The 22,500-nt window shown below is 44.1% G+C and overlaps 1 protein-coding gene across 1 annotated transcript in view; it reads left to right on the top strand.

Moving 5' to 3' along the window:
* Positions 1 to 22,500, top strand: part of oca2 (oculocutaneous albinism II) — a 141,713-nt gene that overhangs the window by 96,675 nt on the left and 22,538 nt on the right. The window contains exons 21-23 of the mRNA XM_063200223.1: positions 7,622 to 7,726; positions 14,080 to 14,173; positions 16,525 to 16,618. Of these exons, the coding sequence (XP_063056293.1) occupies positions 7,622 to 7,726; positions 14,080 to 14,173; positions 16,525 to 16,618 (293 nt within the window). The remainder of the gene's footprint in view (positions 1 to 7,621; positions 7,727 to 14,079; positions 14,174 to 16,524; positions 16,619 to 22,500) is intronic.

The raw sequence follows: 22,500 nt of genomic DNA, 5'->3' as shown, positions 1-22,500 counted from the left end.
CTTTCTTTCTTTCTTTCTTTCTGTCTTTCTTTCTTTTTTCTTTCTTCATTTCTTCCTGTCTTTCATCTGTCATTCTTTCTTTCTGTCTTTCTTTCTTTCCTTTCTGCTGGGGTGGGTTGGTGTCGGGGGGTGCGGGTGCGGCTGGGGATGTATGTAGGTAGGTTTCCCCCCAGGGTTCCTAGAAGTAAGGTAATTACTGCTGGAAGACTCCAGTAGTCCCTAGCTGTCTCTCTGGGACTGAGGGACTGTCAACACCCCAGCCAGCCTTAGTCAGAGCTGAAACCCCCATCCTAACAACCCCTAAGGAGAGAGAGAGAGAGAGAGAGAAAGAGCGAGAGAGAGAGAGAGAGAGAGAGAGAGAGAGAGAGAGAGAGAGAGAGAGAGAGAGAGAGAGAGAGAGAGAGTATGTGTGTGTGTCTGTGTGTTAGACAGGGGTGGAGATTGGAGAAAGGATGGAGTTAGAAAGAAAGAAAGAAAGAAAGAAAGAAAGAAAGAAAGAAAGAAAGAAAGAAAGAAAGAAAGAAAGAAAGAAAGAAAGAAAGAAAAAAATAAAAAAATAACAAAAGAACGAAAAAAGAAAGAAAATGTCAGTAGAACATGTAGGAGAGAGAGAGAGAGAGAGAGAGAGAGAGAGAGAGAGAGAGAGAGAGAGAGAGAGAGAGGGAGAGACAGAATGAAGATGCCAGCACATGAAAAGGTGTCTAGCCAAATAAGAGGAAGGGGTATGTGGGGAATGTGGCTCACTGCCTCCAAACTTATGATGATACCACCTGACTGCTGATCAAACAGGTGAGCGCACCTGTCTCATTGGCTTACCCTGGTCTCTCCTAAAACAGCCCAAAAACACCATCTCACTGACTCACAGACAACTTGCAGTGAATTTTTACTGTCCACTATTTCCCCCACAGTGCTCTAACCAGACACTGCAGCCTGTCCAAAGTCCAAACTGCAATCTACAGCTTTACAGGATCCGACTGAACATGTTGATTTTTTTGTGACAGTACCTGACAATGATCAACAAATACAAACTGGCGATCCACACCGACCCAACTGTTGCTTAGGGTGCATCAAATGCCCCTTGAAATACATGACTTTGCAAAATCCATCAAAATCTTACAGTATTGTTCCTTTGTACTACCATAACTCCCTTGTCATTCTTAAAGCAAATTTGATCTATGATGAAGGGTGGCACAATGGGCTTGAAAGTTTGAATGGCAGCAAATTGGCATTTCTAGTGGGAAATCAGTGGAAAGTGTGTGTTTGAGGCTGTTTTGATCAAATCTAGTGTGGAGAGTCATTTGGACAAATGCCTCCTCATATCCCCAGGGCATCAAGTACCAAGAAAGTGGGTACAAAGGATGGGTACATGGATGTTCCCAAAGGATTAGCGCATGGGAGCTAGAACACTACTAAAGGAAGGCTGCAAAAAACATCCACGAGAACATACTGCAAGAGAAAAGTGGAATTACATAAAGTTGGGGTGTTTGCTTCACCCTTATGTCAGTGTTTGTTGGAGTTGGTTGGAGTTTGTTAAGTTGGTCTGCAAGCTGCAAGCTCTCAAGGCAATGACTCACGGACTGTTTGCAGTGAATTTACTGTACATTATTTTTGTAGCCATACATTTCAGAGTAGTGCATTCAGTGACGTTTCCAACATTGTAAATTGTAAAATGCTTATTGTACACAGCGCACACGGCTATTTCTTCTGTGCAACTATTCTATTATGTACATAAGCCTTGTATTGTTGTATGCACAAAGCAGCAGCATTGACTGTGACTGATAATGCAGCCTTGGAAAGGTAGAAAGGAAAACTTTTTGCTCGATTCAAATGCAAATGCTCCCATTCAGTGAGACTTTGGGAAGCATGTTTCTCCTTTTCTTGCGGTTTCTGCTCCACCAATGGAGAAGATCAGAGCCTTTGCAGCAGACGAGTAGGCGAGCGGATCATGTGTTCTGTAGTATGAGATCGTGCCACACACCCGAAGGTCTAGCGTTCTATTTCTCAATGGCTCTATAGCCCCCAAGGGAACGTTAGGGTGCCCTTGGGGGCCGTTGGGATGGATACAGTCAAGAGGGGACAGTGCTTAGTTCATTTTTCTATTTAGTTCACTTAGTTCATAGTTCATTTGTTCGTTTTTTTTAATACCAAGGGGGCGTTGGCCAAGGGGGTGTTAGAAGGCTTATGATGAGGCCAAAAAAGGCTGAGAACCACTGGTCTAGCATTTGTAGCTCACTGATTCTTGAGAAAGCGGCTAAAACATGTCTCTGCAATAAACTGCCAATTCTGATGAAAATAAATTATATTTTCATGAACAAAATGAATCCAGGTAAAGACCCAGGGGTCTGTTACACAAATGTACAGTCGTTTGAAATATTTAAGTGTAATTTTATTACTTTTCATGGCTATAAACCTGCCCACACCCTGTAAAAACAGCTGTCCCAAGGAAAGACATCATCATTTCAATTGACTTAAAATGTAAAAATCACTGATATTATTGAATAATATCACCATGATGTGAAAGTCCATATTGAAGTGGTTCTGCAGATATGCACATAGTGTGTGTAAAGCAATATTTACTACTATTTTCTGATTGCTCAAAGTCTGTCCAGCATATTAGTCACCACCGTCAGATTTTTTAAAAAAGACAATAAAATCAGGTATGCACAAGGTCATTGTCATTACTTAGGACCCCTTTTCAAACCTTTAGCTCTACCGAATACTTCACCATCACTGAAGCTCCTGTAAGTTTACTAATTTCTCCTCAATTTCTTAATTTGTTTGGACACTGGTACTGTCCCAACCATAAACTGTCAACACCGTCGGGGGTTTTAATACTATTATGTTACATTAATGTTAATTATATATACTTCTTCAGAAGCGGCATGAAGCCCCTAAGAAACAGAGCGAAAAGGAAGTGGCTAATGTGAGCAAAAAATGCATAATATGTAAAAGAGTGTTTTTTTGTCTCACACCGTCGGATGTCACCACCGTCAGATTTTGTTCCGCTCATCATCTTGTTCCATATTTTACTAAATTGTGCTGGTTAATGAAACATTACCAGACATGTTAGTAATAATTGTGACCCAAACTTACACTCCAGCCTCCACTGAGGTGCATTTGGAGGGTTTTTTGTCACAAAACCTGACGGTGGTGACATCTTATGTAGTTCACAAAAAAGCATGTGTTTTACATGTTTTTAACAAGTTTAAAGAATATGCTTCCAATAAGTATCTACAATTATGTTGAATTGCAAAAGTAATTCACTTAAATACAGTAAACATATTTTTAAATTTCTAACTCTGTCTGACGCTGGTGACAAAACCAAGAGCGAGCCCATTTTATGAAAAATGTAAAACATGGGGAGCTTGGCCAATACATTCACTGCACAGCCAAGACCTTCATCTATGATAATACACCTCTATATTTTGGATTTGAACAACTTAAAACCTGTTTATGCCACATTTTCAATAATCTAGGTCTACTTCAGTATCTAATAAATGAAGAAAAAACACATGCACAAACATACTGTGCACACACAAAGATAAAGTGTTTATACTAGATGTCATTGACTTGAGAGGGCTATTTATTTTGCTAAATGTAGGTAATAATTAGGTCACTTTCACCACCTTCAGATTACTGTCACCACCGTCAGTTCTTAAATCACCACCGTACGAAGGAGTTTTGGACATTTTAAATGAATGTGCTTACAAAATTTTCCTTTGGAGTTGTTGAATTATCAAAGTAATAGCAACTTTAAGCCTACACGAATATTTGTGAAATTACAAAAAAATGTTTGATCTATTTAGGCATTAAGTAAGCATTGTCTGACAGCACATATTTTTAAATTAGAACACATGAAGCAGTATTAAAATAGAATGAAAGTGAATTTTCAACATTTAAAGGCGTATGTGTGAACCAAAAAACACACACAATCACTTAAGAACTCCAGATACATTTGCAACCAAATCAATACACTTTTTATTGCTTTTAATTGTGTCTGACGGTGTTGACAAAAAACAAGGTATGATCGGAGGAAAACCTGATTTCTGAAAAAAAATCAAAATGGGGAGATTGGCCTTGTGCATTTCTGAAAAGCCAAGACCTTTGTCTACGAGGATATACCATATTATTTTGTAATTCACTTCGTTTTTTTCTTTCAAGATTACAACCTGTTTTAGCCACTTTCTCGAGAATCAGTGAGCTACGGTGTCTGTTTGCCGTCTTTGGCCAGGACTCGCTTGAGAAAGAGGTTTTTAATCTCACCTGGACTTTATTCTCGTTAAACAAAGGTTTAATTAAAAATAATAATACAAATTTGGGACTTGCAACTGAGCAATGGACGAAAAAGTTAAAGATAGACCCCCCAAAAGAAGTGAACAATTATAACACTCAGGAGGTGGAATTCATTTACTGTAGGACTTTGTTCCCTGTCTTTGTGCGCCTGGTAAACCAGTCCCTCAGACCTCATTTCGTTTAGCACAGTGGGATTGGCTCAGGCTCCGTTGGCACGGTTGTCTCTGGCGGAATCTTGACTAACCAATTAGAGAACAGAGGGAGCTTCCATGAGAGATGATGTTATTTAGTTGTGCAAAATGAAATCAAGTAGTATGTGGGGCTGATTTACCAGGCCAACTCTTTGTTACACTGCCTTCTTCATTTCTGTGTTTGTCATTTCTGTTCTATTCTGTTCTATTCTGTTCTTTCTTTCTTTCTTTCTTTCTTTCTTTCTTTCTTTCTTTCTTTCTTTCTTTCTTTCTTTCTTTCTTTCTTTATCTATCTATCTATCTATCTATCTATCTATCTATCTATCTATCTATCTATCTATCTATCACACTTAAGCTGTTTTCAATCCATCCTTTTTCCTTTCTTGTTCATCTTCATCAGGTTTTGCCCTTTCTCCCTTTCCTCTTTCTCTGGGCTGTTGTTGTGTTTGTAAGCTCCTTTCTGTCTCAGTTGGCCTTTCGCTCTGTGTGAAATGTCATGCTTTGGCAGCTCAAGTCAGGCGCACTGCCTGTCTGCCTGCCTGCATGTCTGACTGCCAGGTGAGCTTGCTTGAGAAAGAGGGGACATGTCACCATGGTCACGACACACACCTCAAGCCACATGTTGACTCGCAACACAACACATTACACACAACACGCACAACACATAGCAACACACATTGCACCGCAAACGAGACACACCACAGTCAATTTACAGTGTTCGTTCAACTTACAGAGCCAAATTTAACACTCAACTAGTTTGCCCTGAGGTAGCACTGTGCTCCTAATTATCAGGAAGGACTGTCTGGGTATAAAACATGAGTATTTTAATAAAGTGGTAGTAGTACTTGTAAAACTAAAATGATGAATTGTACAAAGTGGTGCTTGCAATATGTTTAAAAAACTTAATCATTGAGTGATGTATCATTTTAGCTGGATATTTCTTTAACTTCAGAGTTCAGTTTGGTTCAGCACAGTTCAGAAAATTACACGGTTGCCAGGCAACAATAAAAATCATCGTCATTTACGATATATTCTATCAAGCCCAATTTATTTAAAATCTAGTAAAGTGATGTCTTTGGCATGGGCAATTATCCAATCAGAACACTTGTAGTCTGCTGTGTAGTTGCCCAGCAACTTGGTTCCAAAGGTCAGGTGATGAGTCACCACCTTTAGAGAGGTGGTATGGAAAAGGGGTGTGGGGGTGGGGGGTGGGTGACAGGGTCAATGACATTGAGACTGAATACAGTTGCAATTTTCCATTTTGAAACATGTTGGTAAACTGACATTTTACGAGTTAATGTTTCAGACACAGCCTACGGTGTAAATGCAGTTGTAAAACGGTTCAGGGGCTGAATCTGTTTAGTCATTCGCTACATATGGCCTACAGTAGAGCAATATATATGTTGCAAAACAAACTAACTCACATACTGTAGAGTGCACTTGCTAATGAGTGAACTTTTCAGTCAGAGCCTGAGTGCGCGAGTACAGGGGGTAAATCTGAAATGTGAACTTGCTTTCTACATGGTACACTGTGTCAATAATCCTTTTTCCATCCAATATAAAGTCGCTTTAAAATAATGCGCATTAAAAAGTTGATGCAACACAAGTGATGGAAAAGCGGTTAAGTCAACTTTTGTCGCTTTAAATAAAATCGACACAAGGTACAAGTCGCTTCAGAATTGGATGGAAAAAGGATTATTGAAACACGATACAATCAGTGTAGTGTACTAGATGTATATGTGCTGAATGAGTGAACATTTCACTCCTTAAGTGCAGTTGTGGGCTAAATCTAGGGACTGAACTCGCTTGGCGGAATCTGCATAGTGCACTGCAGGGGACTAAATAAACCATCTCACATCTTTTGTAGTACTCTATGTTTTGGACACACCCGGAGTGCAGTGGTAAACAAATACAGGGACATACAGGAGTCCAACGTGCTCACTCGTTTACTGCATAGTTTACAGTGTCAACACATTAACTCAAACCCAGTGCACCTGTTGCTCTACAGTAGTATGTGCTGATAAACGAGTAAATGTTTTAGACACAGCTTACTGTAAGCACATGGGTAACAGTGGACTGGGGATGATTCTGCAGCGTTTACTCGCTCACTACCTACATAGTGCTCTCAGTAGAGAACTGCAGTAATACTCATTAACTGTATGAACAGACTGAGAGCGGTATAAGTGTCAAAAGCGGCGGGAGTAATTGACTTTGTATGAAAGAGCAAGTGGCAAAATCTGCAAAAGCGGTTCAAACGAGAAGTTGAATTTTGGATTTTGTAGCTTTTTAATGCTTTTACCACCAGCAGGCTGTTCACACAGTAACTCACACCCATTGCACCTTCAGTACGCTGTGTGCTAATCTATGGAATGTTTTGAACACAGCTAAAGGGCATTGGTAAAAGTGCACTGTGGCTGAATCACTCACTACGTACTGCACTCCGTAGAGAACTAATAGCCTAAAGTCACTAACGGCCTGCGCACCTTTAGTGGACTGTGTGTTGAGCGAGAGAATGTTTCGGACACGGTTGATAAGCGCATGGGTAAAAAAGGGGTACAGCAGGGGTTGAGAAGAGAGGGGCTAAGCTGGTGCCTCCAGCCATGGCTTGCCTTTGTGAATGGGGACCTGGTGGGCTCTGCTTGTGTGCTAATCTGCTAAGCCTACTCTGCTCTGCTCTGCTCAGCCTCAGCACAGAGCAGAGCAGACACAGCGGACACGGCAGTGATGTCTTTCTTTCTCTCTCTCTCCCTTTACTCTTTTCTCTCTCTCTCTTTTCTCTTTCTCTGTCTGACTGTCTGTCTGCCCGACTGGCCGACTGTCTCTTTCTCACACTCTTTGTCAGTCTCTCTCTTTCTCTCTCTACCTGTCTCTCTCTCTCTCTTCCTCTATCCCCCCACCCTCTCTCTCTCACACACACGCACACACACACACATTCACATTCATCTCTGTACTTCTCTTTGTTTCTTTCTCACCCCCCCACATGTACCTCTCTGTGTTTCTCGAACTGTCTATTGCTGTGCATCTAACCCCCCCCCTCTCTCTCTCTCTCTCTCTCTCTCTCTCTCTCTCTCTCTCTCTCTCTCTCTCTCTCTCTCTCTCTCTCTCTCTCTCTCTCTCTCTCTTATCTTCTTCACCAGGCGGTACCAGAAGAGGAGCGTTTGGCCATTGCCATTATCCTGGTGATGTGGGTCTCTGCACTGGCCTCCTCGCTCATAGACAACATCCCCTTCACCGCCACCATGGTAAACAGGGTTAAAAGGGGCATTTACACACAGTCACGGACACACGCATGCACGCACTGTCACACGCACGCACACATACACACACGCACGCACGCACGCACGCACGCACGTATGCACGCACGCACGCACACACACAGACACACACACACACACACACGCACACACGCATGCACACACACACACACACACACACACACCCTCACGCACGCACTCACTCACTCACTCACTCACTCACTCACTCACTCACTCACTCACTCACTCACTCACTCACTCACTCACTCACTCACTCACTCACTCACTCACTCACTGTCTGTCTGCCTGTCTGCCTGTCTGTCTCTCTCGCTCTGGCTACATGCAATATACAACTGTTCTTAGTGCCAAACATTTACTACAGTAAAAGAATCTAATAGACCTGTTGGGCGCTTACGTATTGTGAAATTCAACTGAAATTGATAACAAAAATGTATTTATGTGTACATTCCACATTTCCATCTCCACCCATTTCAGACCACTCTCTGTGCATTATTCCATGTACTCTGTCTCTGAATGGCCTTACACTACAATCAAGACCTAAAGTGCCTCCTTTTTCTGTTAGTAAATGTACCATTAGTGACAGTAGCCATATAAAGCCGACTATAGAATATTGTAACAGTGATGGTATCATACAATAGCTACCATTATCATGTTGTATGGCTGGAATTTTACAGTAATGGTTCTTAGGAACATATTTAGATATTTCACAAGGACATTTTAACCATGTTTTTTGCATTATGCCTATTATGTAAGGAGTCCTACTAAACGCAAACATTTTCACTATACATCAGGCTTTGGGGACATTTCATGTTGATTATTTTAACTATTAAAAGACACAAATCCAAGAGCACTTCACTTAAATGGATATGCTGTTTGTCAGCAACTGCATGTAATCGGTAATATAGAGGATTCCTTCTGCACAGCTTTCAGTTGACGTTTATGGCATTAGTGAAGAGCACACTGTCTTGCCCAATGACATGAGATCGTGCAGACACACGCTAAGTCAAAAGGCATATTTCTCCACGTTGTTAATATTTAATAGAAGTGTATTTTTATTTCACATAGAAGCTAATTATACTGATCTGTGACTAAAACTAAGTGATGACTATTTTGCTCCATTATGCCCTGTAGCAATTTTATCGAAGCCATAATTTTTTTTCCCCGATTGTAACTTTAATTTTGTTCGCTTTTTCTCGCAATTTTTTTTCATCACTTTAACTCAGCCTAACAACTTCGGTAGGTGATGGGTCAAAAAATGGGTCTCAAGCTCATTCATGTTTCATGAAAACATTCCCCTATCTTCCCCGTGAACACGAACTGGAGGCTTGGGGTTTTCCGGCGAAACTAATTGTTTTCCCTTACATGCCTCTCCCCGTTTGTTGACATTTCCTGCATCTTTGTCCTGAAAATAATGGATGGGTATTTTCGTGTTTAAGCTCCATCAAGAGCGCAGGGGGGATGAATGATGAACTCTTATCTGAGGCCTGTGTGTAGAATGCAGCATTAATTAGAATGAATTACGAACCTTCATGGATGGCGAGCCCGGCGTGATGAGAGCAACGACAACATCTGAGAGGCACGCCACGCCGAGAGAGAAAGGAGATGCCACCACCGACACAGAGACTAGTCACACTGCTCTCCGCTCAAGGAAGGAAGCCACATAATGTGTGAAAAATGAGGAAGATAAAAAACTGAGTGAGAGAGAGAGAAAAAAAGGAGAGAGGAGAGCATGAGAGAGAGAGAGAAGGGGAGAGAGGGGAGAAGAGAGCATGATTGAGAGTGAGTGAGTGAGAGAGAGAGAGAGAGAGAGAGAGAGAGAGAGAGAGAGAGAGAGAGAGAGAGAGAGAGAGAGACCCAGATATAAAAAAGGAAGATATGAAAGCGTTGGAGATATTGAGTGAAAACCCAGAGCAAGATTGAGAGAGGCGAAGACAATGAGAGCCAGAGATAATGTGTGGAGAGTAGGGCAGAAGGAGAGGGTGCGAGGAATAGATAAAAAAGGACTTTAGGAATGAACAAACATGTGAATGAAGAGCAGCCTCTCCAAAAATCACCCTAAGCACCCGCCTCTCCTCTTTTCGTCTAGTGTAGTCTCGACTCGACTCGACTCGACTCGACTCGTCTCGCTCTCTTCTCGTCTCGTCTCGTCTCTTCTCTTCTCTTCTCTTCTCTTCTCTTCTCTTCTCTTCTCTTCTCTTCTCTTCTCTTCTCTTCTCTTCTCTTCTCTTCTCTTCTCTTCTCTTCTCTTCTCTTCTCTTCTCTTCTCTTCTCTTCTCTTCTCTCCTCTTCTCTTCTCTTCTCTTCTCTTCTCAGCTCTTCCCTTCTCTTTCCTCTCATCTCTCTCTCTCTCTCTCTCTCTCTCTCTCTATTTATATAGTACATCTCACTCACCCTCACTCTGTATGCAACCGAGAGTCAAAGAAGACCATTAGAGTAAATATCTATTGGTATTCAGCAGCAGACACCCTCCATTTTCTTGCATCCATAATGGCTCCAATTGATTTAGGAGGTCCTGTCTAGCCTCCTTACTTGGAGCCCAGGGGGTACTACCTGCTCTCTCTCTCCCTCTCTCTCCCCAACAGGGTAGCACCAGATGCCTCCTCCTCCTCCTCCTCCTCCCAATACAACGCATTCAGCTCCCCGCCCTGGACGGCAATGAGTCATTGGGCTAGGGAGGCGTGAGAAGTGTGTGAGGGGTGTCTGTGTGTTTGAAGGAGAACGGACGGGGAGTTTAGCTGGACAAATACTCTACCCCGGTTATTGTTGCTATTACCTCCTCAGCCCTGTTCATTTTTCATTGGAGAAAGCTCAGGGTCTTATAGGAAAAGCTGTGAAGGAGAGAAAGTGGGAGGAAAGGAGTCTCAGAGAGAGAGAGAGAGAGAGAGAGATGGAGAGAGAGAGAGAGATGGAGAGAGAGAGAGAGAGAGAGAGAGAGAGAGAGAGAGAGAGAGAGAGAGAGAGAGAGAGAGAGAGATAGTAAATATCCTTGTGTTGTGTTTGTGTTTGTGTGTGCACTGGCCAGGTCAGCCCTGCCCGGAGTGCAAGGCAGCAGGGCTAATTTTATGATCGATACTTTGGCCATTAGATGTCCAATTCTATATCAGAGACTATCTGTTAGAGTTTTGGCCATTCCGAGTCGGATCCTCCCTCTGTTTGCAGGCGCGCGGCCCCAAACTCTCCTCTTCAAAATGGAACAACGTGGCGCAATGTAGATCAATGGGGTTGCCAGCACAGAGTAACAGCCTGACCTTTTTAGAGACCTTTCCGTTTAATGACTGTGTTTTCAGAAGGGGATGAGGCCTGAACCCGGCCTACAGAATAGAAAAGAGCTTTGGAATCCTTGTAAGGAAGCCACAAGCGAGGCCAGTGTCTCCACCAGGGTGTCTGTTGTGGCCCCAAGTCATTGTAATGCATGTGTTTCAGTCCATTTGCGTTTTCATTTCCTGCCTAGACCCACTATCTATGTGGAGGATGCCGTTACAAAGAAGAGCAACGCTCACCCATCCTCTCTCTCTCGCTGTCTTTCTACTACAGCTCTTCCTTCGTTCATATGTTCAATCTCTCCACTCTGTCACCCCCTCTCTCTCTGTCTCTCTCTCTCTCTCATGCTCTTGCTCTTTCTATCACTTGTTTCTCTCTCTTTCTCTGCTGAATGGATGTGCGAATGAGCCACAGTTGGTAGCGATGCTGGTGTTCGTTCCTGAGACAGTCTTCATTCTCACCTGTTCTCCCTCTCTCTGTCTCCCCCCTTTCTCCCTCTCTCCCTCTCTCTCTCTCTCTCTCTCTCTCTCTCTCTCTCTCTCTCTCTCTCTCTCTCTCTCTCTCTCTCTCTCTCTCTGCTGAATGGGAGTGTGAATGAGCCATGTTGGTGTGGATGATGCTAGAGTGGTACAGAATGTAATCACAGTACCCGCTGCAATATATATTCAGGCCTGGCTGCCACTGGCTCAGCAGCTTGCCACCAAGACGGCGGCATGCTATATGATGGTGGTGTGCCACATATTGGGTGGTAAAAAGAAGGAAGGAAGGCACCAGGCTTTCTTTTAAAGGGCTCATCGAGCCAGTAGCGCAACGGGAGATACCGAGCTTAATGCCGGGGGCTGTGTGTGTCTGTGTGTGCGTGTGTGCGTGCATGCGTGTGTGTGTGTAAGCACACATAGCTCTGCCATCTTTTTTCTTTCCTTTGTTTCTCTCTCTCTCTCTCTCTCTCTCTCTCTCTCTCTCTCTCTCTCTCTCTCTCTCTCTCTCTCTCTCCCTCCTTGTGTGTCTCTCTGTCTGTCTGTCTCTCTCTGTCTGTCTGTTGGTCTCTGGGATGGTGATCTGGGATGTGACATTGACGTTGTGTTTCTCAGGGTCCCCCCTACGTAGCTCCTACTGCTGTGCTATTATCCCACTAAGAAGATGCCATTTGAGGTTGGAGCTAAGCCCTGTTACTGTGCCTGTACAGTACCCGCTTGCTGAGGGAGGTCGAAGAAAAAAAAACTTACCAAAAAAAACACATTAGCCACGCAAAGTTGCTCAGTGACCTTGAGGGCTGGTTTTGCAGGACCTTGGGGAAGACTTAATGTACTGCATTGCTCTCTCTCTCTCTTGAAACCAAGATGAGTGTTTTGCACTTGCAGGAGTGCGAAGTGACGCAGTCTTGCCTCTGTAATGGTGCAATTGCAACAGCGGTGCACCGCATTTGTCATGAATTAGTACTGCGGTAGGCATAAGCAGAAACGCTACTTCCCAACACCCCTACACCACCACCACCACCACCACCTACACATGCACTCTGCCCAGCATCAGGTCCCCAGAGTTGTTTTGCCTGCTTGACACTGACTAAAGGTTCTTTTTCTCTACATTTTATTCTCTTTGACTGAGAGGGATGCTTAGGCTTTGATGCAATTTCCTGCTCATGTTGAGTAAAATCGCTTGCCTTTGTTCTTGAAAAAAGGCGTACGGCACAAAGGCACGCACCGTGCGTGCGAACAGGGTCTTGTTATTATTGTTATTATTTCCTAGTGCCCTGTGACACCGGCAATTTCCTCTTTGAGATTTTGCTCCAGCTCTCTGTAATAATACATGACTGTGGTTCAATCCCAGCAATCTCAGAGTGCAACCGTGATGGAAGACTTTCTTTGACATCAAGCGCAAAAGGGGCATAGTGGAAATCAGGGGTCGGGCTGAGTAGGGCAAGAAGTCAAGAAGACTTTTTTTGTGTGTGTGTGCGTGGCGTGCATGCGAATGTGTGTGTGTGTGTGTGTGTGTGTGTGTGTGTGTGTGTGTGTGTGTGTGGCAATCGAAAAGTAAAGCAATCTGGCTGCTTTTATCTTCTGTTTCCATTTTCCAGACATGGCTGTTTCATAGTTTTCAGACTGAAAGGAAAGAAAAGGATAAGAGGAAATGTAGATGTATATTGATTTTCTAAAAGAAAGGCTTGGAACACAGCCAAACAATCATGATTCATGATTCAGTCAGTCAGGAAAGTTGGCGGGGTCCTGTTCACATTAAGAAGCCAAAAAAACCCCAAAGAAAACAATATCATGGTGTAAGTTCCAAGTTTCAATTTCCTACATGTAGGAGACCGTATGAGTTCACACCACCAGCAAAAATAAAATGAAAAAAATGTCATGGTGTATGTTCCAAGTTTCAATTTCCTACATGTAGGAGACCGTATGGGTTCACATAAGGCTGTGGGATATACTTAAGGTTCTGTTCTTCCACTGTCTTCTCACTGCTCTATTCCATTCTGAAAAGTCTAAATCCTACTCCATTCAGAATGGGTCTCCCTACTGACTCCCTACTGGAAGACCCAGTTGATGATTTATGGATGCTGTGTCACTTCATACACACTCTTCTGAAAGTGGAATTCTCTCTCTCTCTTTCATTCTCTCTCTCTCTCTCTCTCTCTCTCTCTCTCTCTCTCTCTCTCTCTCTCTCTCTCTCTCTCTCTCTCTCTCTCTCTCTCTCTCTCTCTCTCTCTCTCTTTTATCTCTTTCTCTCTCTCCCTCCCTCTCCCTCTCTCTGTCTGCTGAATAAATGAATGAATGAATGAGCCTCAGTCGGTGGGTATGTAGGTGGAAGTTCTTGAGGTAGTCTTCAAACTCATTTTCTCTTTTTCTCTCTCTTCTGCTATCTCTCTCTCTCTCTCTCTCTCTCTCTCTCTCTCTCTCTCTCTCTCTCTCTCTCTCTCTCTCTGGACGATTGAATGAGTTCTAGTTGGTGGTTATGTTAGTGGTAATTCCTTGGGTAGTTTCCAGTTTTAATACTCACTTTCTTTTCTCTTTCTCTTTCTCTCTTTTTCTCTCGCTCCTTCTCTCTCTCCGTCCCGACAGATTCCCGTCCTCATTAACCTGAGCCAAGACGACGACGTCAACCTCCCAGTGAAACCTCTCATCTTCGCGCTGGCGATGGGGGCCTGTCTAGGAGGTCAGTTCACACACACACACACACACACACACACACACACACACACACACACACACACACACACACACACACACACACACACACACACACACACACACACACACACACACACACACACACACACACACACACACACACGCCAACTCATCATCTGTGCAGAACAGATGGGAAGACAAAGGAGGGGGGAAATCAGTCATCAAATTATTATTTTTTTCTTGTTGTTGTGTTGTTGTTTGTTTTTCCCTTTCTCTTTTCGCTAATGGCATGGGTAAGATTGCCGTCTGGGTTTGGGAAGGCTTACACTTTGCCAAATCTCTCACCACCACCACCACCACCCCCCAGTTATTTCATCTCGTAAACAAATTAATTTGTAAGAGTGCTTGTTTTGTGTTTCTTTTTTGTTGTTGTTATTGTTGTAATATGGCTCAATGAATCAGCACCCTGAGCGGCTGATCTGGTAAAGATAGTAGCAGGCATGCCGTGCAAACAATGTCACAAACAACACCCCCACTTCCCACTTTTATGTGCCAGGGATGGCATCCAAATCTGCCCTAGAGCTTCCTCCTACTATGTGGAAGCAGAGAGGCATGTGTATGTGATTCAGTTTCTGTGAGACCATGGGTGTGTATATTGCATGCGAGGGTGTGTGTGTGTGTGTGTGTGTGTGTGTGTGTGTGTGTGTGTGTGTGTGTGTGTGTGTGTGTGTGTGTGTGTGTGTGTGTGTGTGTGTGCATGTGTGTGTGTGTGTGTGTGTGTGCGCGTGCGTGCGTGCGTGCGTGTGTGTGTGTGTGGGTGCGTGCGTGTGAGTGTGTGTGTGCGCGTGTGCGTCTGTGTGTGCGTGCGTCTGTATGTGTGTGCGTCTGTGTGTGTGTGAGGAGGGCTTGAAGGTTCACTAGATAAACGCTGTTTTTTACAGTCCCAGTACAGCTGGAGGAGAGCTCCCCCAGGGCCTTCCTCCTGAGGTGAAGTTTGCCCGTCTCTCTCTCTCTCTCTCTCTCTCTCTCTCTCTCTCTCTCTCTCTCTCTCCCTCTCTCTCTGAGGCTGGAGAACAGAAGGGGAGAAATAAGAGAGAAAGATTGGTCAGGCAGAGAAAGTCAACGAAGAGAAAGGCAGAGAAAGTCAATGAAAAAGACTGAATTTGACAGAGAGAGAGACAACAAATTGTGAGAATGTGCGTGAGGGAAGAGAGGGAAAGTGTAGGAGAGAGAAAGAGTGAGATGGGGAGGAAAGAGAGAAAGTAGAGCAGCAGCAGCAGCAGCAGCAGCAGCAGCGGCAGCGGCTGCACTCAGGGTGTGTAATAAGCTTCGGCGTGTGGGGTGTCTGCTGGATCGATCGGGGCCTGGTGACGTCTGTACCGCCACCACCCCTCCCACCATCAGCACCACCAGCAGCACAACGACACCTTTTAAGATGTGAGCAAGGCAGGCGTATTGAGTCGTCCTGTCATCAGCATAGATAACAACATGGGCAGAGGAGACGGAGAAGCCACTGTGAGAGTGGGAGGGGGAAAAAGGAAGGGGGAAGTGGAGGAAAGAAAGAAGAAAAAATTACTCTGAGAATTGGGATGAGGTGAGGAGGAGGGGGAAAAAAACGAGAGAACTTTTTATGATTCGCTGGGTGACTGCGCAGCAAGATGGACCGTCACCCCTGGTGACATTTTAAAAGTAGGTTGCTCGCAGAGGGAGAGTTGTAATGGATAAGCAGCACTTGCGTGTCAGGCCCCCTGTGTTGAGAAAAAAAAGCACTATAAAGTATGGTTATTGATCTCGCATGGACACCTCCGGCCCTCAGCCAGAAAGCAATCAGGGCTGGCAGGTTGATTTGGGCTTGGGGTAGAGCGACAGCGAGAGCGAGAGTGAGTGCGGACGTGATGATGATGATGCGCGCCCCGGCTCTCGAGTCAGAGACAAAAGCATATTAATCACCAAGCAGCCCACATTCATTAAGGGTTGCTGTTGGGGTCATTTTCTGCTAGACTGACTGTCAGTTGAAAAGAAAAGCCTCCGCGCTGGAGGGAATAGTATATTGCAATCAGCGTGACAAACTTAACAAAATCAAGTGTGCGTGGAATTTCTATTGTTTCGAGCAAGCTGCATTGAGAGCTGCTTCTCTGCCAGTGAACAAGCTACTTTTCAATGTTTTAATTTTTTTAATTCAGCGTTTTAATTGCAGTCTTATTCACTCAGACACACGCATTTGCACACTAGCACTTTGCTGTGCACTTTCACATACTGACGGTGTAAGATATGAAAGAAAAGCCATATTAAAAGGACGTATTACCTGCAGGCATGACTAATAGCTTTGCCACTGAGTCTGAAATGACTAATTGTCTTCTTTTTGTCTTGATCAAGGGAACGGAACATTGATTGGGGCGTCTGCCAATGTGGTGTGTGCTGGCATCGCCGAACAGCATGGCTACGGCTTCTCTTTCATGGAGTTCTTCAGGTGTGTTAACCCTTTCATACTTTCACTTACCCCTAGTAATGTTTATGTGTATCGCTAAATGTAACAATAGGCGCCACAATGCTTGGAGAGTGAGTGTGATTTTATAAAGTCTATTCGACAAACTGGGGCTCTTAAAGACCCATCCAAATACCAAAAATGTAAATTATTACAACTATACCAAACGGACATCATTATCAATGGGCTCCTTGATTTTTAATTGAAAGGCATTGGCGCCAGCATCCCTTACCTACCTTTTATTACAGTTTGTTGATGTTTCCTAGTTTTGTATTGAAATGATGTGCAAAAGTTCAGTTTCAAAAGTCCAAACACTTTTACCGAATTCCAAAAGTTTTACAGTACCTTTCATTCTCTGCTGTTATATCTTGAACAATATAATAGACGCAGTAATTGAAAGTAATGAGAAAAATAATGAGACAATTTTGAAAGCAATAACTGAGGGGAATTGAGTAATACAATTTTTGGTCAGTGGCTAGGGTACTTTTGATTTATTCCTCATATAATTTGATCTCATGTAAAAGTAGTGCAGGAAAACTCTCGTAACGACTTATTGAATTTGAAAACCTAAAATAGAAAAATCGTAGCCCTGCTAGCGCTCACACAGAAGCAAGAGAAGATATCACTACAGTTTAACCGTATACCAAAGGTATCACCCAACCACATGCATGATCTGTGATTCAGGTGAAATGCAGTACAATGTTGTTAATCCTAATATAAGGGGAAAGAACATGAAGTATGATTGTTTGAGCATTTGACATTTCTTCTTGATAGCTCTGATCACATCTTCTGATCTTACCAGCATCTTTGAACACTGATTAGACTAATCGAAAACGAAATCTCCTCTGTGTTATGTAACTGAATTGAGCTCTCTCAACAAGTTGTTTTGGTAAACACCTGTATTATTTGGCAGGATACAGGACTAGTCCTGTTTGCAGACAGAGTCTGTACTCCCGGTGATTTTCTCCACACAATGCATTTTAATGCCCTGCCATCTCTGTCAGCAAATGTCACCATGCCATCCTTACATCCTGGCCCCCTCCAGCCACATTGCTATTTATTCCTTGCCTCTGGTCTGGAACTGGACAGCACCGCTGAACTATAGACACCACAAGTCCCCTCATCATGACAAATGACTCACAAGGTTTTTTGTCATTGGAGCACCAGCCCCCATTCATGCTGTAACTTTTTGCCCTGGAAGTTACCTTTTGACAAGAACATTTTACGCATTGCAGTGAAAGTTGATTTCAGTGGTTAAATTCACAAATGGCTGTAACTGAGGTGTGTAAAACACAAAAAATATATAAGAATGGACAGCACATCAACACACTTCAGAAGTACAAGTGAAAGGCATGTAGTCTACAATTTGACAAGAGACCCTGGTTGTAAAGGGTCTCGTATTACATGGTTTTAATAGCTTGCTTCTCAATTGTAAAGTGTACACAATCTAATTGCTGAAACATCAATAAACCTTTCATGAATGCTGTACGTGATAAGCTTAATAGTTTAATAAATGCACAGGTTAAAGGATTATGGATAATGTGTAATTCAGTGTTTAATGTAAAGCTGACACCGTAATGCTACTGTATATGCACAGTGTCAGCTACCAATATTAATTATTACTGAAATAGTATACATAAAGTATATATTTTTATTTGAGTGGTTTTTAAGGCAGATGCTTTTTAGATGAAAGGACAGCGTCACATTTAGTAAATGTCAGTAGAGTAGAGTAGCAAGAGACTCTAGCATATCCCAGCGTCCTTTGATGTGTTTTTTTTTGCCCCTGTGCTGCTGTCTGGTCAATTTCCCTTTTCAAACATGGAACCCTTTCAACGCGTGCAAAAAAAGGCTACATCAATCTGCAACACATCAGTAGGTGAACTGGTGCAATTGGTTGTCACCAGTTCTGCACATACCCAAGTATCATGTTGCTCACCGGTGACGTGACACCATATTTTTTTAGATGAGGTGCCAGAACCTTTGTGAATTATGTTTTTCTCCCCTTATTCCTCTTCTACAATGAGCTTGTCGGATCTAGTCTAGAGTCATTTTTGTTTACAGATTCCAGTTACTCCTCTGACCTCTTGATGAGATGGAGAACTGAGATGGAGAGCTAAAAACACATTCAGTGAGATCAGCTGTTGCTTTGTGTGCAGCACACCATTTGTACCATATTGCAGAATTAGAATTGGCCTCAGATACAGACCTGAGCCATCACTCTCTGTCTGGGCTCTGTTGGAATGATTACCTTCTACACGTCTTCAGTGACAAAGATTAAAAAAAACTACACACACACTGGTGATAAACAAATGAAATATTGATAGTTATATATTGAAACATCGACCTTTCACGGATCATTTGAGAGCAATTTCCGCCCGAATGGCTGCCACCACTCTGGCGCCATCAGAGATGTGTCTGCACGCCAGTCAGGACCGAAACGCCTCGGCTGCCTCGCGAGCAGCCTCTTCCCTGTGATTTGCCGCGCCACATTGTCAGACCAGGCTGCGTGATTCGATGCCTCTTTGGATTAGTAGGCATACAGACAGACGTACGTTGGGAGCCACTTATTTTTTTTCTCCTTCTATGAGCTTACCATGTGACTTCCATGAGATGAGATTCCAAGATGTTTTTAGTTGCATCGTGCAAGGAGTAATCATGGCGTAGGCAAGAAACACATGGTACACACTCAGTGTCTACTTCAGTATTTCCAGGCAGAAGACACTCAAGGAGAGCTTGGTCTGTGTCTATCAAGCAGGCAGGTCAGTCAGTTCAAGGGGTGCTACAGTGAAGGGTGGAGGTGGGGGTGGTTAGGCAGTGCTGCACAGTCTGACAGACAGCAGCCATTTTATTTTTTGCCACGGCTTTTGGCTCTGCCATTCCGTGACCACCTGCGCAATGCAATGCAATGCAAGGCGCTGCGCTGCCACGGCGGTGATGGCATCCAGAAATCTCTGGCGGCATCCCCAGATGGATGGTGGAGTGAGGCCTGCTGACAGGGGGGGGGACAAAGGGGTATGTTGTCCCCGGCCCTGGGACATAGGGGGCCCAGAATTGGCTCCCTATTACATTGTATGTATTCGGTAGGGGGCCCTTTCAGATAACTTTGTCCTGGGCCCAGCAAAAGCTGTCAGCGGCCCTGGGTGGAGTGAGTGGTCAATGCTGAAAAGAGGTGCCTTGAATATGTGTCTGATTAGGCGGTAAGAGCGCACGGTGGGACGCAGCAAGCTCTTTTGAATCTCTCTATGGGGTAAATGGAATCGGCAGACGAGAGCCATACACAGCTATGCGCCAGGGGAACCATTTTCTCCACTCCTTTCGTCCTCACATAAGATCAAGGCTCGCTGCCAAAAATAAATATAGCGTCAAATTGTGCACATAAAAGCGTCCGAGAGAGTGTGGGCTATCATCATGAAGAAATCTGATGGGTGCTTGTGCAACGTTGACAAGGAATTACCTGGCCTAAACTTTTCAGTCAATCAAGCCATAAGTAGTAGACAGTACACTTAATTGTGAAGTGTTATGCCATACTGTCAAAGTAGAAAGTGCCTAATTATTGGAAGAGTTCAAGATTAAGTCCTTTTTTTGTTAAAAAAGGGTAATGCACTGTACATCACTGTCTACTATGTCCACAATGTTGCAATAAACATACAAGTAATATGGTCTCTGAAAGGATAAAGCTTGCATAAAATCTTGTCTTGAGATTAAAAACCCATACAAATTATAGCATTTTGGTCAAAACTTGACCACTACATTATCTTAACATATGTTTATGATCCATACTATGGAAACTAATGACTTAGTAGAGTAACTTCATTGATCCCCGGGGGGAATTAAGGAACTCGTGCTACATTTGAGAATCCAGTATACCGGCAGATGTGATTCTCATCATCATACAGTATGTAGCCATGTTGTCTGGCAGCTGTGTCACTCGTCTCAGCTTGTCTCCACCACATCTGGGGCCTCTGAGTCTCAGCTAATCGATGGCCCAGAGTAGAGGTCAGGGCTTCCCTGAAGGGCCAACCAAAGCCAGCCAAAGCCCCTGTCAGATCGCACATCACACAGGCAGATAAGCAGTGATCGATCCAAGGCCAATCTGGGCAAAAGGACGTATCTTCCACTGGCCTGAGGAGAAAGCCTCCGCCTTCATTTGTGTGTCCACGTGAAACCGTGTAACATGAATTGTAAACAGAAATCTAAGATTAAGTTATCATTTGTTATTCAAATTATTGGGTAGGGTAGACACTGTGATGTAGCATAAGCATAGGGACCAAGGTTTGATTCCTGCCAGGGATTTCTCTCTCTCTCTCTCTCTCTCTCTCTCTCTCTCTCTCTCTCTCTCTCTCTCTCTCTCTCTCTCTCTCTCTCTCTCTCTCTCTCTCTCTCTCTCTCTCTCTCTCTCTCTCTCTCTCTCTCTCTCTCTCTCTCTCAAAGGTTTGTTGTTGGAGGATGAGATCAATGCATTATTAATGTAACTTTTGATATCAAACAGCATTATTTTGTCATAGGCTGAGCGTTGTTCCTGTATTCTGAAATGGCACCATGGTCCTCTTGTACGGTTTTGCCTGCCTTTGTAGCCATTGGTACTTTTGATCCATGTTGCACCTTAAAGACAATATTAGAATACTCACCTGCCGTCTCTATATAACTATTTATGGAGTACCGGATTGGGGCTTTCGTGCTCGTACTCCTGCTGGTTGGCTCTGGAATCCCCTGCCCACTGCCTGCATCGCTGGAGGAAATCTCTGGAACATTCTTTGGAGTGAGCTCTGAGCAGCTGGGAGGAGGCTCAGATCCGTCCTCGGAGGGATGTGCATCGGCCACGGCGTGGAATTGCCCACGGCGTTCCTCTCCCTTCTGTTTTTCATCCATTTTCCTCCATTTTTTATTGGCAATGATTTGGAAAAACAAACAGGGGATGCAGCAGATGTTTACGTAATTGCTCATTTATCATTAACCTCCCTCCCTCTCTGATCCGTCCTTCCAGTCCTTCCAATTACCCCTGATAAAGTGGGAGAGAGAGAGAGAGAGAGATAGAGGGGGGGAGAGATATTGAGAAAGAGAGAGGGAGAGAGAGATGGACAGAGCGACAGAGAGTCGGAGAGAGAAAGAGAAATAGATAGATGAGAGAGATGCAGGCACCAGGCGGCTGGGATCCCCATTACCCACAATCCTATTGGCTGGCCAGGGAGGTGCAACCAACATCACAGATGCCCAGTGGGAGCCCTGACTTGGCCTTTCCACTCTGTCCCTGGATCTCAGTGTCTGTGTGCTCCCTGTCATTCCCAGTCCCTGCTGCCTCACTGTATGCATGCCACTGCTGCAGCCAAGATGAATTGCATGGGTGCGGGCAGGGACGCTGACAGCTTTTGCTTGGCCCGGGACAATGTCATCTGAAAGGGCCCACTACCCAAAGCGTACAATGTAATGGGGACCCAATTCTGGGGCCCCTGTCTCCCCCCGGAGAACATACCCCTATGTCCCCCCCTGTCGACGGGCCTGGGTGCGGGAGCCAATAGGGAGAGTCTCACTGGACCTGGGAGGCAGAGGGAGCTAATGGAAGGTGCTGTTGCTGTGAATATTCTCCCCTGCCCCGACCCTGTGTCGCATACGCAAAGTCTTGATGGAGCATCCCTGTCATTGCGATGCTTTTTAACAAGTCCTCCTGAGCCCTTACCTTGTCCCTTTCACAGTATTTACAACCATTTACCTTTTACTTCCTGGAAAACACACTGTATACAACATTTAAAGGCATTGCTCAGAGCCTTCGTCACCCACCCCTCCCATCAGTTTAAGCCTAAGTCTTCCAAAGGGCGAACGGAAGTGAGACACGACGAAAACAAGTTTTAATGCTAAATAACGGCTAATGG

This window comes from Engraulis encrasicolus, chromosome 6 (assembly GCF_034702125.1).
Source record: "Engraulis encrasicolus isolate BLACKSEA-1 chromosome 6, IST_EnEncr_1.0, whole genome shotgun sequence".
NCBI classification, from domain to species: Eukaryota; Metazoa; Chordata; class Actinopteri; order Clupeiformes; family Engraulidae; genus Engraulis; species Engraulis encrasicolus.
Note: the sequence above shows the minus strand (reverse complement) of the source record. Positions and strands in the feature narration are given on the sequence as shown.